The sequence below is a fragment of the Pieris napi genome, chromosome 20 (assembly GCF_905475465.1).
Source record: "Pieris napi chromosome 20, ilPieNapi1.2, whole genome shotgun sequence".
Classification (NCBI taxonomy): Eukaryota; Metazoa; Arthropoda; class Insecta; order Lepidoptera; family Pieridae; genus Pieris; species Pieris napi.
This window is the reverse complement of record NC_062253.1, coordinates 2,266,143-2,281,532: the sequence shown is the minus strand read 5'-3', so window position 1 is coordinate 2,281,532 and position 15,390 is coordinate 2,266,143. Positions and strand designations below refer to the sequence as shown.

At 33.7% G+C, this 15,390-nt stretch overlaps 1 protein-coding gene and 1 non-coding gene across 3 annotated transcripts; one reads left to right on the top strand and one right to left on the bottom strand.

Moving 5' to 3' along the window:
* The first annotated feature begins 1,401 nt into the window (after positions 1–1,401).
* LOC125059534 (facilitated trehalose transporter Tret1-like) lies at positions 1,402–15,177 on the top strand. Of its 2 annotated transcripts, none has more exons than XM_047663989.1 (8): positions 1,402–1,701; positions 6,903–7,132; positions 8,707–9,027; positions 9,677–9,791; positions 11,882–11,953; positions 13,183–13,400; positions 14,381–14,563; positions 14,917–15,177. In XM_047663989.1, the coding sequence occupies exons 2-8, from the start codon at positions 6,998–7,000 to the stop codon at positions 15,154–15,156; spliced, it is 1,284 nt and encodes a 427-aa protein (XP_047519945.1). In that variant the 5' UTR covers positions 1,402–1,701; positions 6,903–6,997; the 3' UTR covers positions 15,157–15,177. The 2 variants fall into 2 exon arrangements, with proteins under 2 accessions (XP_047519945.1, XP_047519944.1); XM_047663988.1 differs by lacking the exon at positions 1,402–1,701 and adding an exon at positions 3,569–3,697.
* On the bottom strand, positions 12,517–12,635 carry LOC125060057. The gene has a single exon (XR_007118789.1). It is a non-coding gene; the product is annotated as a 5S ribosomal RNA (ribosomal RNA).
* Positions 15,178–15,390: the final 213 nt, after the last annotated feature.

Here is a 15,390-nt window from a genome sequence, read left to right as displayed (position 1 = left end):
TAGATGGATAGCATACAGCTAGGATATATTTTTTGACAATAATGTTCTTTTATTATATATTGTAAATTGAATTATAAAATTCGTTTATTTTCATTACAAAAAAACTTATAGAAGACATACAAAATCGTTAAAAATCATCTTCAGCAGAGGATTCCTCTGCACCTTCTGATTTTAAGTACACTTCTTTCGTTCCTATTTTCTGGACTACATAATTTGGCAAGATGTAATTATTGCAACACTTTCCTTCGCGTTTTAAACCTGCGCGGATTGTCATAATAGATGACAGTAGATCTAGCTTCATTCGGTTTCTGTGTTTTGTCTTCACGATATTCATAATGCTGAATAATCGCTCTACTTCAGCATTAGAGTGCGGTAAAACTAATAAAGATATAGCAAACGTGGCTAAATCTTCAAATCGGTTTTCTCCTGCAATGTCTTCGAAATCCAGCACCTCGTACCAAAATTCCAGCCGCCTCCAGCTGTACTTTCCACCACTTCCAGCCAGTCCTTTAATTGGGAGTCCCGTAACCAACAATCACGGAACTTTTGCGTATATTGCGGTTTTGGCATTTTGTTTTAAAAATAAACTAAACATTTGCAAACAAACAAGGTCGCTCCGATGCATAGCATAACCAAAACTACTAAGTATCTGTGTTGTGTATTTCTATTTTTGTGCATGCATACGAAACGAATCTCATTAATTCAAATCAAATTTGACCCATTAGACATACGAATAAAGTCCATAATCAAAATAATTTAAGAAATTGATAAACTTGTTTCGGGAAATTCCCGAAAATAACGAACGTAATTTTACAGAGTTGCCTACATAATGACAAAATATTCCTTTATAAGGTAAACGTTTTCGTCTTTTCCTGTAAAGATATCAATCGTGCTAGTGGTTAAATGTCGTAGCATACCACCGAATGAAACAAACTAAACCACTAGAAAAATCCACTAGCCACTAAAACCAAAATTCGCCCGCTAAAACGTATATCTAAACCACCAGATCTAGTGGAATATCCACTAAGTTGGCAACACTGTGCCATCCACACATAATTTGACAAGTAATAAATTTAAAATTAGTGATGCGACGTGTTCTAACCATAATCGATCATGAGTTGATTCTTTTATACTCGACTTCAAAAAACCGAAGTATGTTACTAATTCAACGTGTATTTTTTGTATTTAAAAAGGATATTTTAGTGTCTTCCACTTTATTTTGATTCTTTAACGTTTGAAAAAGGATAGTAATCCCTTTCATTTACTGAGTTCTATAATAATATCTACAAAAATACAAATTTTATAATACAGGCAGTATTACAAAATATGAACTTTTATTGTACTAATCCATATCATTAAATTTTTCTCTATCTTGAGTTTTTTATCGTATGATTCGTTTTACTATGCGATGATCGAAAGATCGAAAGACGCGATGTGTAAAGCATTTCGAGTACCGGTAAAATGGTACATCCCTATTTAAACCATGGCACAGTCGCAGCCTGACGAATGACGGCCAACCGATGGCGGGAGATTTTAACATGTCGTATGTTTAACATGACAAAATAACTATGCAATATTTCTTTTATTTATCATGTTTTTAATAACATGGCTAATTTGTACATACTATTCACTATAGTAAGACAATCAATATAATGTATAAATAGATTTTGGCATAATGTGGTGTACGTGACTTTCAAATTGGTAAATATAATTTTGTACAATTTTCTACTGTCATAATCATAAATCAACCTCAAACTCATATGTAAGCAAAATTAAAAGATACCGTTTCTATTACTTATTTCATACTCTTTTTATTTGTCTTTGAATAAAACTGAGTCCAAACTCTAAGCACTATATTTTAAAATATAATTTTTAACAGCTGCGTCCTTCTGTACCCTTTACATTAATTGATAAATTTACGTTTATGTATCAACCTATAGGTAAGTATGTTATAAACATGAATGGTGTCTTTGCCTTTGCAAGTCTATTTATAACTAAATACAAGGGCTAAATACACCTGCCACGGCGACTAAAGGTCATTGTAAAATAATAATATTTAAAATTCTTACTGCTTAACGGCTTAGTACGATAGTACATACAACCAAACAGTTTGAGAATGTAAAACAAAAGACGAAATGATGACGCATTTCATTTGATGATTGATTAAACGGAGAGATAGAACTTGTCGTGTCTGTGATTGGACTAAAAATGTGACCAATCACAATCGAACGAAACAAGCCATCGTTTTTCGAATAAAAGCTTCTATGGAATTGAGTAAATGCGGTGTTATTTAATTATATATATACACTAGCAGACCAGCCAAGCGATGCTGTGGCTAAGAAACGGTAGGGAGAACCCCAGTCATGGGGACAACCATGCTTTATTGGTGGTTATGCCATTAAATTGTAGCTTATGTGAAACGTTGGTACTTTCAACACAGCGCCATCTGTAAGAATTGTGACTATTAAATAATTAACAAATATTTTGCAATAAAATAATATGGCGGGTATAAATTGAGATGTAAGCTATCCTATCTTTTAAGTTAGATCAAACTGCACACGGTGTGAAAATTTGATTGATCGGTTCGGTAGCTTAGGAGTCGGACAAACAACGTGACACGTAATTTATATATATTAAGATATTAGAAAACTATAAAGATCTATGTTAAGTTGTTGTACACATAAAACAAAATATTGTGATGTGATGTAATACCACCTGGCTGAATTTCAAATGTAATGAACTTGATTCTAAAGTTTTTTTAAATTAATGATGTGATAATTCTCCTTAATGTGATTGACATGGAACATTTTGCTATGCTACCCCAGATACGGTTCGGTTTTCCGGAATGAAAAGTTTTTAGGTTTTTCTGTGAATTTTTCTCTTAAACCTCAGAGTTCAAGTCATAAGTTTATAATAAAAAATAGGGGTTGATCGTAGAGGGTTGAAAATTAGGTGTTGTATGTATTTTTGTATGCTGTATCATAAAAAAATTCGCAGACCTAACAGATATGCACAGAAAATTTTACGAAATTCGGTCGAGAATTTTAGTGAAATTTACACGAGAATTTTATGTATTGCATGTATGAGTGTGGGAGCAGTGTTGGCCTAGTGGCTTCAGCGTGCGACTGTTATACTTAAGGTCGTAGGTTCGATCCCCAGCTGTGCACCAATGGAATTTCTTTCTATGTGCGCATTTAACATTTGCTCGAACGGTGAAGAAAAACATCGTGAGGAAACCGACATGTCTTAGACCCAAAAAGTCGACGGCGTGTGTCAGGCACTTGAGGCTGATCACCTTCTTGGCTATTAGATTAAAAAAAGAACATGGAACAGATTCAGAAATCTGAGGCCACACCTAAAGAGGTTGTAGCGCCACTGATTTTTTTTAAGAGTGTGGGAATACTAAGGGCTTTTGGCTTCAAGTGTGCGGTTATTGCTAACATTTGGTTTGCGCTGCTAATTATTAACTAAATTAACTAATGTTAGGTTACATAACTCACGGACTCAATAAATTCCTGTGGCCATAACCATTATGCTAACTACAAATTATATGTCGCGAGCAAATAAACGATACAAACTTCATTATCTCGCTAATCTTTACAATACTTCGAAGACAGTCATTGAATCATTTTGATCTTCATTTGTTTTCTGTCGTGAGAGATGTCGTTCTTCCGGCAAGCAGGTTTTACGGCGATAGGTATGTAATTTTTTTTTAAATATTAAAAATATTAAAACGATTGAATTTCATACTAAAATTTGAACTTATTTTCTTTGAAATTGGTACATAATATATTTTGGACAAATAATAATTAAAAGTAATTAAATTATTGCTAACCTGAACTTCTTTTCGCCTTAATATAATTTTACTTAGCCAACATTTTTAGCTACATACCAACATATGGAACATTTTGCTAATTGCTTTAATGGTACTAACTAAATTTGCTCCAATTTCTCTATCCATAATAACATTCCTCAGAGTTCAAGGAATAAATAATAAGTTCAAAAACTCGAATTATTCTAATGTTAAAATGATTGATTTTCATACTAAAATTTGAACTTACTTTCTTTGAAAAATTAATTAAAATATAAAAATAAAATTAAAATGATAATAAAAAAATAATATGATAATTTGTTAAATTATCATATTCTATGATAGTATACCTATAAACTAAGAACAGGGATTTCTTTATAGAAGCACTGTGCCTTTCAAAATACCATCACCTTCCCATTCAAAGCATTGTGTTGTGTTCTGTGGGAAGGTGATGAAATAGTTTCATTGCCATCGCGTATTGAAGTGAAACTTCTTTAGGCGCATGAGGGTATAGTATATTTCATTACGAGTGCGGAAAGCTTGTCATTGCAAAGAGTTCCGACAAATGTCTACCCGAGCCGAGGCGCAGCCGAAGGTGAGGGTTGACAGTCGGAACAAGTTGCAATGACGGTTCCGCACGGGTACTGAACGACTATTTTTAATACAGTTGCGAAAAAATTAAGCAATTTAATAAAATATTAAAACACAATAACCTCAACTAACTAATCAGTTATTTCTTATAAAATTTATAATTCACATATTCATCGAAATTACAGTTTTTTTACTTACTGGGGAAGTTTTAGGTTGCATATTTACTGTTTGAGACAAACTATTATTAATTTCGTATGATTGTTCATGTGTATTTAATATATAATATAACAAACAACTAAACTAGCAAAGAACATTTTTGGAAAATGGCGCCAACTGTAAAAGAATATGAGCAGAGATTTTTTTTTTCTTCACCCATTCTGGGTAGGCAAAGGGAACTATGCCCATACAGCCAAATCTTCAGTAGAATTTTTTTATTGATATGAAATGAAATGAAACCTAACCTAAAACTCATTTAATCAAATCATTAAATCTGATATTAAAACAAATGAGTAGCTTCTTTTTTGAAATATTTGCATGAATTCTAAAAACTTCTATGATTTTTTTTTGGTAAAAACTTCGTGGTTGTTTTTTTCTTTTTAATAGACATTATCTTGACAGTTGGGAAAGAAAACGCACTAGTTCGGAAAAGGTAAAGAAAAAGCACGAGTGTGTAATAGCCCACATCCCGAACGCTATACGTCCCTGCAATACGCCACTTTTTGAGCAACTGTATTAAAAAATTTTTTACGGATGAAACGCAATAATAATAATATTAGCGTCACGAAGATGTGCAGCCTTTTTGTCGAAGAAAAGGGAGAGAGCGATTGAGACCGATTGAAAGAGAGTGAGAAGGGCAAATATAACCTTATAGAAATTCTATTTTCAAATTAAAATTTCGTAAAGAGAATTTATCATATATTAGTATTTTATATCTTATGCAAAATATTGAAATCTCAAATGACGAATTGTAAATTAAAATGCCACGTGTTTTTATTATCAAAGAAATAAATTTAAAAAATTAAATTTATAATTTGTATTCATTTTCGACAATTTTAAAATTTTAATGACTATTATATTCATTAAATTCCTAACATATCTTCCCTTCCCCTCCCTCTAAGTCTCAGAAATCTAATGTTTTAGATTTGTATATCTAAATACTTGATGACCAAGACTTAAAAATTAATTTGCCTAAGAAGTTTCAATTCTGACATTTTGTGTAGTGTGTTTTACTTTGTACGTACGCACTTTTTGACGTGACAAAGTCTTATAATTCGATGGAGCCGGCTGCACGCACGAAAAAACATGACTCATGCGGCGTTACCTCGCTCTGAGGCGTTCCATTTAAAATTGACATAATTGTATTTATGCGTACAAATAAATTATAATTTATTATAATTATAACTTGATCTATTCAATTGTGATTTCCATTTACCTACTTCTCTATACCCATACAAAATACCTATCAAACACATAAAATGTAATTTTTTTTTTGAAAAATGCAACCATCCCATCAATATTTTTTTATGACGTTGTCACGTTTAACTATCGTCAGTAAACCTTTACAGACAACCGATTTTTTTAATACAGCACGGTGCTAGATGCCAAAAATATGTGATTAACATAAGAAAATATAACCGTTTTAGAAGTGTTGAAGTGACAGTTTTGTTATTACAAATGAATGAACATTTATACCATCACCAGAACATGGTATAGACTTAAAAAAAACTCGCATCTTCTACCGTAGAAAGATACCATACCAAGTCGGTTAATTTATTCAGTCCCTACTTGAGAGACCTTCTGTCTAAGTTATTACGTAATTAGCTAACCTGACAACATCTTATAGTCACCGTATCAATATTACAATTCTTCTTTCTTCTTTTATCCACAACGAAGTTAGGGGGTCGAAAATGGCCTGAACGAGAAAGAGATAGTACGGCCGTGCTCCTGGATGTTGGTTTATTACAAAATATTAAATGACCATGGTTAAAATGCGTCATAAAAACAAGGGTGCGTGTACTTATGTACGCGGGTAAGAAGTTATACTTTTTTGGCATTATTAAAAATAGTTTTTGGTTGCATGCAAATAATTAATTACAATTAAATAATCAAAGACTGGAAAAGGAGTCATTTTAGTCAATAAAGTTCAGTTTACATTTGAAAAATTAAATAAATAAATATTTATTATTATTCTCTTACATTAAGTGTAACATAAATTCTATTATTATTCGAATGTTGTTTTTAAATTATGTCCAATGGCGTAGCATCTTCCGTGGGCAACTTCATTCTGTTAATTTTGTGTCACGGTGCGCGCGCAACGTAAAATTTCACTCTCATCAATTTTTCATAACGCGCCAAAAGAAGTATAACTTCAAAAATTTATTTAAACTATTGAATTTAATGAAACTTATTCGCCTAATGGCCAATTTATTAAACATTTTTTTAAAGTTTTGTATTTATTTTTAAACACTATCGACAAAGACTAAAAATGAATGTTTTCTAGTATGCTGTCTTTGCACCAACCTTGGTCTTCTGAACTCCTGGCCATCGTCAACGTCAGGCCTCTTCGCGTCAGCCAACACAACCCTCAACCGGCCAATGTCTGAGACAGAACTGTCTCTGTTCGGAAGTCTTACTTCTGTGGCTGCTTTGTTCAGTACACCATGCTCTGGTATTCTGCTAGATGTTTTGGGAAGGAAGTACTCTTGTATTTTATTCGGGCTACCGCAAGTTGTAAGTATATATTACAGCGTCATTGTACATATATTTAGAGTTAAGTAGATAGCGCTTCTCTCAGTCAGTTGGAAATAAACAACAATATAAATGAATGAATTCGTAAAATCTCTATCGCAAACTTTAACCAGTCCTGCGATTCTGTAACTCACTTTTCGAACTCACACAGCGGTTTTCGCATCTGAAATCAGTCGTGAAGCAGTCATTTTATGATTTGGCGTTCTGAAAAGGTGGGAGCTTGTAGTTTATTGTTTATGAACTCACACAGCGGTTTTGCCGATGCGAAAACCGCTGTGTGAGTTCGACAAGTGAGTTACAGAATCGCAGGGCAGAGGCTAAAAATAAAACATTAACGTTGGATGTTAGATGCGCAGCGTTTTTTAGTTGTTTCCTAGCAAAAGTATACACATCACACAAAATCTAGAAAACTTACATGCTGTAAATCATTTATATCTAACTTTCAAAGAAATAATACAGTTTTGATTCAATTGTTATGTATGAAATTTGTTCAAATAATTCAATATTTGCGAACAAGACATTAAATCCTATTTAAATACGTAGGTACATATGGAAAGTAACCCATGATATCAATTGAATTACTATCTTTAAAGATATATATAACAAATATATATCTTCTAGAAACTATATAATAGAAGTACCACACGCGCGAATGATTTATATTAATTCCATTATGCGCAAATGAATATAGTTAAGAACACGGGGTACCGCCGAAATAGATGATCGATTCGACTTGTTATTTATTTCGTACTCCTACTGACATAAATTGTATACAACAAAAGACATACTAAAGATATATCCAAAGATGGAATACATAATATAAAAAAGGTTCAAATATTTACGTTACTTAGAAAGGAAGAAGGAAGATTAAACTGTCAAGTGATGTGACAGGATCCCTAGGGTTTGTACTAATGCCTAGTCCATTTTGGCGTCAGTTCTTTTTTTTAAAGGGATTTATACGACGTAGTAAAAAGATTATGGCCAGCGCGGCGTCATATGTCCCTTCTTTTCGCCCAAAAGCGTATCCCAACACAGCACCCACTCTTGTAAAAATTGTCAATCCATACATACAATCTATATATATATAAGAAAAATGGTCTTCGTTTGAGGCTCCTTCACGGCTAAACTACTGATCGTATCGACATGAAACTACTGCCATTTTTTTGGCACTGCGAAATTTTTCCTAGATGGTGTATGGCTATTTATTTAAATTCCAACTTTCCTTCATTTTTTTATTGCTGTTTTACTTTTATGAAAATTTATACATACGGACTTCACCGTTAACATTCGGGGAGGCTTTTCGAAAATTTTCAATTTTCTTAGCGGGGAGTTAAAAAGAAGAATAATAAAAAAAATAATAATAATGAAACATAAAATTTTATTTATTTCCTATTTTAATTCGCCCAGCAAAGCGGGCGGGAAACGGCTAGTGTTTGTTATAAAAACGAAAAAACATGATGACCAAACGGCTTATCAGATTTAATTCAAGTTCAACATATCGTCTATGATCATTGAATTCCAATCACAGAAACTAAATTCACACATTATAATTTCAGATAGCCTGGACAATTATATCGACATGTTACAGAGTAGAGGTAGTTCTGATCGCCATGTTTATATCTGGGCTTAGTGGTTGCATTTTCCTCGTAGTACCAGTATTCATATGCGAGTTCTGTGATGAGACCATACGTGGTATGATGACGTCATCTGCCATCATTTTCTATGGACTTGGGATGCTATTGTCATATGTACTGGGAGGCTCTTTGGAGTACCACACTATGAATTATGCGTTCTTAAGTCTGACGGTCTTTGGGGTGGTTATGCTCAGTTTCCTGAAGGAGTCCCCAACGCATCTGATGAAGAAGGGTTTGGAAAAGGTATATTTTATTTGAATTTCATATATAGCCGTTTAATAGATATTATTATTTTTTTAATTTATACAAATAATATCATTAAAAAAAAATTTGCTCCCTCGACGTCGGTTTTAATTTATCTTTTGACAGCATACATGCCAAACAATAATTATAGTAAAAAAAATACCAATATTTTTTAAAATTTTTAATTAGAAAATTTTAGTAGTTAAAGTTAGTATGTAAGTATATATTATTATAATAATATATATTATATATAGTAGGTACATACCTACTTACATACTTACCGTCACTACTAACGACTCATTGGTCTAGTGGTTAGTACACCTGACTGCGAATCCATAGGTCCCGGGTTCGATCCCCTGCTGAGACGAACATCGATGTGATGAGCATTTGGTGTTGTGCTTAGGTCTTGGGTGTTTAAATATGTATTTATATGTCTATCTATCTATAATATGTATGTATGTATATCTTAGCATGGGACTAGGTCAATTGGTGTGAATTGTCTTAAAAAAAAACATCAAACAAAAAATCACCTTACAATCATCTCGTGGTCCTCCCAAATTTGTCACAAATATATCCAGTTCTGGTGCAGAACTAAGGAATCTGTGACTGCTGTAGAATGTGTTAACTATTCCTAATTAATATTAAACAGGACGCAGCAAAATCAGTTGCATTTTACAGAGGAGAGAAAGTGGAATCTAAAGTGGTAATGCAAGAAATTGACAACATTCGAAGATCCTTGAATCCTCAATTAGAAGCTAAAGAAGGTAAGAATTTTCTATAGAATAAAATATATTTTGGCGGCTCATTGGTCAAGTGGTTAGTACCCCTGACTGCGAATCCATGGATCCCGGGTTCGATCCCCGGCTGAGACAAACATCGATGTCATGAGCACTTGGTGTTGTGCTTAGGTCTTCGGTGTTTAAATATGTATTATATGTCTATCTATCTATAATATGTATGTTTATCCTAGTACCCATAACACAAGCTTCACCAGCTTAGCATGGGACTAGGTCAATTGGTGTGAATTGTCCAATCATTAAAAAAAAATACCCTGGAAAACAAGAGCAGTGTTGGCCTAGTGGCTTCAGCGTGCAACTCTCATCCCTGGTCGTAGGTTGGATCACCAGCTGTGCACCAATGGACTTTCTTTCTATGTGCGCATTTAACATTTGCTCGAACGGTGAAGGAAAACATCGTGAGGAAACCGACTCGCCTTAGACCCAAAAAGACAGCGTGTGTCAGGCACAGAAGGCTGATCACCTACTTGCCCATTAGATTTACAAATGATCATGAAACAGATACAGAAATCTGAGGCCCAGACCTAAAAATAGGTTGTAGCGTCACCGATTTTAAAGGACCAGGTGTATCTGATGTTAAGAGACACGGTTACCTATGGACACACACTGCCAGAAAGTTCTCGAGTGCGTTACCGGTCTTTAAGAGTTCTATCTAATTCACACATTGTATGCGCACGCGCAATTGCGGACGCTTTTCTCGCCGCTCGCAGTCCTCTCCCACATTTTCATATTAGAAGAGCAGTACTTCTTCTATTGTAATCCTTCTAAATAGAGTTCCAAATGGTTTCTAACAAGTCCATTACACAATTATTAATCGAAATCATACAAAAATAATCCCTTGTACTTTCCACTCTTGTAATTTCTCATGTAATGTCAACTATATAAGGCGACATTTCGAAAATAGCTACGCGGAGCTTCGTAATTGTGGAACCAGCTGCCCACGGATGTATTTCCGAACCAATTCGACTTAGGGTCCTTCAAGAACAGAGCGTACCAATTCTTAAAACGACGGCAACGCACTCGCGAATGCTCTGGTATTGATAGTATCCATGTTTGCCTCCTGCCCGTTTTCCCCTTGTTCTATAATAAAAAGGACCTTCAATTGAACTCAATATAATCATTAAAGCTTAAAATAATTTCATTATTTCGTCAATACGATAAAAGATGTTAAAGTCATCTTAATTATTATGTGTATAAGGCTATATGTCATTTAATTACACGTCTTAACGCATGATGAGATAACATATATAAACGTATTTAATCTATGGCGTCCATTTCCAAATATTCTTATCTGTAATTGCTTGAGTGCTTTATTAAATGAACTTATTTCCTTATTTTGGTTTATAAATTTGGTATTTAATTTCACATTTTGAATCTTTAAGTTTAGGCAATGATTATAAAAAAATTACAAGGACAAACTCAATCAAAATCTAATATATAAAATTCTCGTGTCATAATATGTTCGTTCCCATACTCCGCCGTCACGGCTCGACCGATTCTTATGAATTTTTTATGCATCAGCAAGGCTGAGAATCGGCTTACTTAACTATCTTTGAAACCCCTAAGTGATAAGGGGGCCCAAAAATTTTTTTTAAATTTTTATACCCCTATATTTTTATTATTGTAGATAGTTATTTTAATTGAACTAAAAAAAAATTCTCCTAAAAATAATACATGGCAAAGCAAACGTTTTCCGGGTCAGCTAGTATATTTATATATTTAAAATAGGTAATATAAATTCCATCTAGTTCGCCTGGAGTTTCACAACACAGTGTTTTTATTTCACTTTCTGCACCAACTCTTTGTGGAACTGCCAGTAGAGCCTAGAGGTATTTCCAAACCGATACGAGGCCTTCAGTTACAGTGCGTACCATTCCGTAATAGGTCGGCAACATATCCGCTAGCACCCGGCGTTAGTGCCGCTGAAAACATAAGCTTTTAATTTCAAATTTTAAAATGTTCCGATAATAAAATTTCAAGAACGAGACTTTGTATCTATATTACCTACTGCTATGTACTATACAATATTTGTCATTATATTGAGTTAAAACTTTCAGATGTAACACCAGAAGAAGAAAAATTAAGAGAATCAACAGAAAAGGTGAAATTATCGTTTTGGCGGTTTATTAGTAAGTAATTTTGTATGGAATGCAATAATTCATTTTCAGGAAAATATAATAATTAAACACACGATATTTTCATTAAATCTATATTTATTTATTAGTATTTTTTAAATATTATAGTAAAATATAAATTAATTTTTCGTTTTTAAAAAATTTGCATTGACATTTTACTGGTCAACATAACAACGATATTTTGAAGGCTTCCGTAGACCCATAGACTATAGAGCAGTGTTGCCCTAGTGGCTTCAATGTGCGATACTCATTCCTGAGGTCGTCAAATCGTCGTCACTAAATTTCGATTAAAATGCACTTATTGCTATTGCAATAGCGAGGAAATGTAAGCACCAAATAATTCTCATTACTTTTTTTATACAAAAGTGGCCAGTATAACTGCGGATATAAAAAAACTTTAGAGGTGTCAAGCGACACCTGGATGGAACGAAATTCCCTTTTATTAAATTATTATTTATTTATTTATTATTTATTTATTAAAACGATTAATTTATATGTTAATTGGTATCATAACGGTATGATAGATTTTCTCGACACCAATCTTACGACGAAAACAAAACCAACATCACGAGGTGTTCCCAGGCGGTCACCCATCCAAGTACTGACCTCGCCCGACATTGCTTAACTTCGGTGATCGGACGAGAACCGGTGTATTCAACGTGTTATGGACGTTGGCGATAGCTAAATCGAAAATGTAAAATATAACAACTATAGCAAAAAGTGTCGTTACAACTTTTGGTCTTAATTTATTCCGTCTAGCCCCCTTTCGCAACGCTCGATAACTTCGTTCCAACAAGACTAATTTAGTTAAGTGATTCCAAAAATAATTTTCATTTCTTATCCCTACAAAAAAAAGCCAACATCACGAGGTGTTCCCAGGCGGTCACCCATTGAAGTACTGACCTCGCCCGACGTTGCTTAACTTCGGTGATCGGACGAGAACCGGTGTTTTACAATAGCAAATAGCAAAAAAGTGTCGTGACAACTTTTCATAAGAATTTTTTCCGTCTAGCCCCCTTTCACAACGCGCGATAAGGAACTTCGTTCCAAAACTTTTTTGTCACTAGGCGTTTTAAATTTACATCAGCGAGTTATAAATTAATAAACTTATAACTCATACAACATACAACCCTCGACGACAACAATTTTCTGCGTCATTTTGAAACAAACTATGTAAAATTTTTCAAAATTGTTTAAATTTGACTCATATAAAATCTTTTCAGAAAAATCTCGTTCAACCAGACGCGCTCTCCTGCTATGTCTCATTCTCTACACGGCATCCATTTTCCAAGGTCTCATCGTAGTACAAGTTTACGCACAGCCTTTATTCAAGGAGGCCATCCCTCACGTGTCTACAACAATATCTAGCGTAATATTCGCTATAGTTGTTGTTGTATCGGGATGTATGGCTGGGTATCTTATGGAGAAGGCTGGGAGGCGGGTGAGTTCCTCTGCCGTTATGGCGCCCTAGTACTTTGGTATGGTTGTCTTATTGGCGTTATAGTTGCTTAAGCGTGAGTTTTATCTTTATAGATGAGAAATTTAAAAAAATGTGTACGTGGTTATATAAAGTTAAATAAAGGTTAAATAAAGTTAAATTCGATAATGTTTAACAAAAGGCTTTTATTATCATAGACATGAATACAAATACAATTATTTCATTTTAACTTATTACTGTACTACTATATAGTACTAAGATTATTACAGAATTTTATTAATTGTAATAGAATTATTAGTATTACTATCATTGTTATCGTTATTATATATTTTTGTTACTAATGGCTTCGAATCTCTTCGGATCAACCGTGGTAGGGACAAGAAAAAGATGGCGCGTAACCTGCTACAAAATTTCTTCCATACGTCGATAAAGAAGTTTCACTTCAAAAACATTTCAATGAAAGTGGCGCGAAAATTGAAGTTTGACAAGCAACTCAAAATATAATGTTTTAGCGCCACTGGCACTGTTGGCTGGATGCGAGCGATTACGTCAAATAAGAGAACATGTCCTTTGATATTATGGTACCCTGGTATTTCAGTCACTTTCCTAATATGAGTTTCTTATGCCGGGTAGCGGTCGGTGGTGTTTTTGTTAGCTCTCTCTCTCTCTTTCTATTAATTTTATTATAATTAGATTTTCTTAGCAATTATTAATTTATTACCTAACAAAGTTATTGTTATTATTAAATTATAACAATTTTTCTTTTGGGCGCACGCTTGAAATCGTAAATGTTAATGTACTGTAGGACCTTGTTTATTTTAACAGACTTTATAACTTAATTATGTATTAATAAAAACCATATTATGTCATATTTTACTCTTAAAATGAATATTAAAGGGATATTATTAGCTAGACAATTTAAAAATTTCAATATAAAAAAATCAACTAAAATAAATATTGAAAGAAGATCATTCTTTTCGCAGTTTCTTATGATAAGTTCATCCTTGGTTGCTGGATTCTGTTGTATAGTACTGGGAACACAGCTACAATTGCACTGGGGACCTTATTGGATCTCTGCAATATTCCTATACACATACTGTGTCGCCTACTCGCTAGGCGCAGGCACTGTTCCCCTAGTACTTATTGCGGAGGTATTTCTGCCTGAGGTAAGTTTATTAGTTCCTGGTAAACACCATTAACACTGCATCGGTTTAATGCCATTAATTAAGTCCTGTTTAATTAATGCTCAGATTTTGACAGATGGGAGAATAAGTCTAACTAAAAAATGTATTAAATTTGAGATTCGAAATGCCAAAATGGCTGTCATACAGAGTCGGAATTAGCGTATTAATAATTAAGTCTCGATTCTAATCATATCAGAAGTGTTAGGTGAAATTCAGAAGCGCGTACTATAACTTATCATCTGCGCTAAGTTTGACTAATTACTCTCAGTGTCACAACTTAAGTATGACTTTCATAATATGTCAAATAACAAAGACTGATATTATTTTTGTTTCAGATAAAGGGCATAGTCACTATGATCGCATTCGAATGGGCATGGATATGCAATTTCATAATATTGTTCATGTTCAACCCACTTATGGCGGTCCTGGGTATAGGCCCCATCTTTTACATCTTCGGTAGTGTTGCCTTTGCGACAGCCATATATTGCTTCTCGTTCTTGCCCGAAACTAAAGGGTTGACAGTTGATGTTATCCAAACGTTATTTGTTAAAAAAACGAACGCTAATAATGTATAATTTAAGTTAAATAAATTTAAAAAAAAATGATTTTTTTTTCTCAATCCTGTTTTGCATTGAACGCATTGTAATCCTATTTCCTTTCACGCCTTTAGCCGAATCAATTCTGATGACTTTTGGTTGAGAGTTATACACCCTGGCCATCATTATAGGCTACTTTAACCTGCCAACTTATTATGGTGTAATTCTGTATGGAAATCGTAGGATTAACTCACGTAACCCTAGCATATAAAA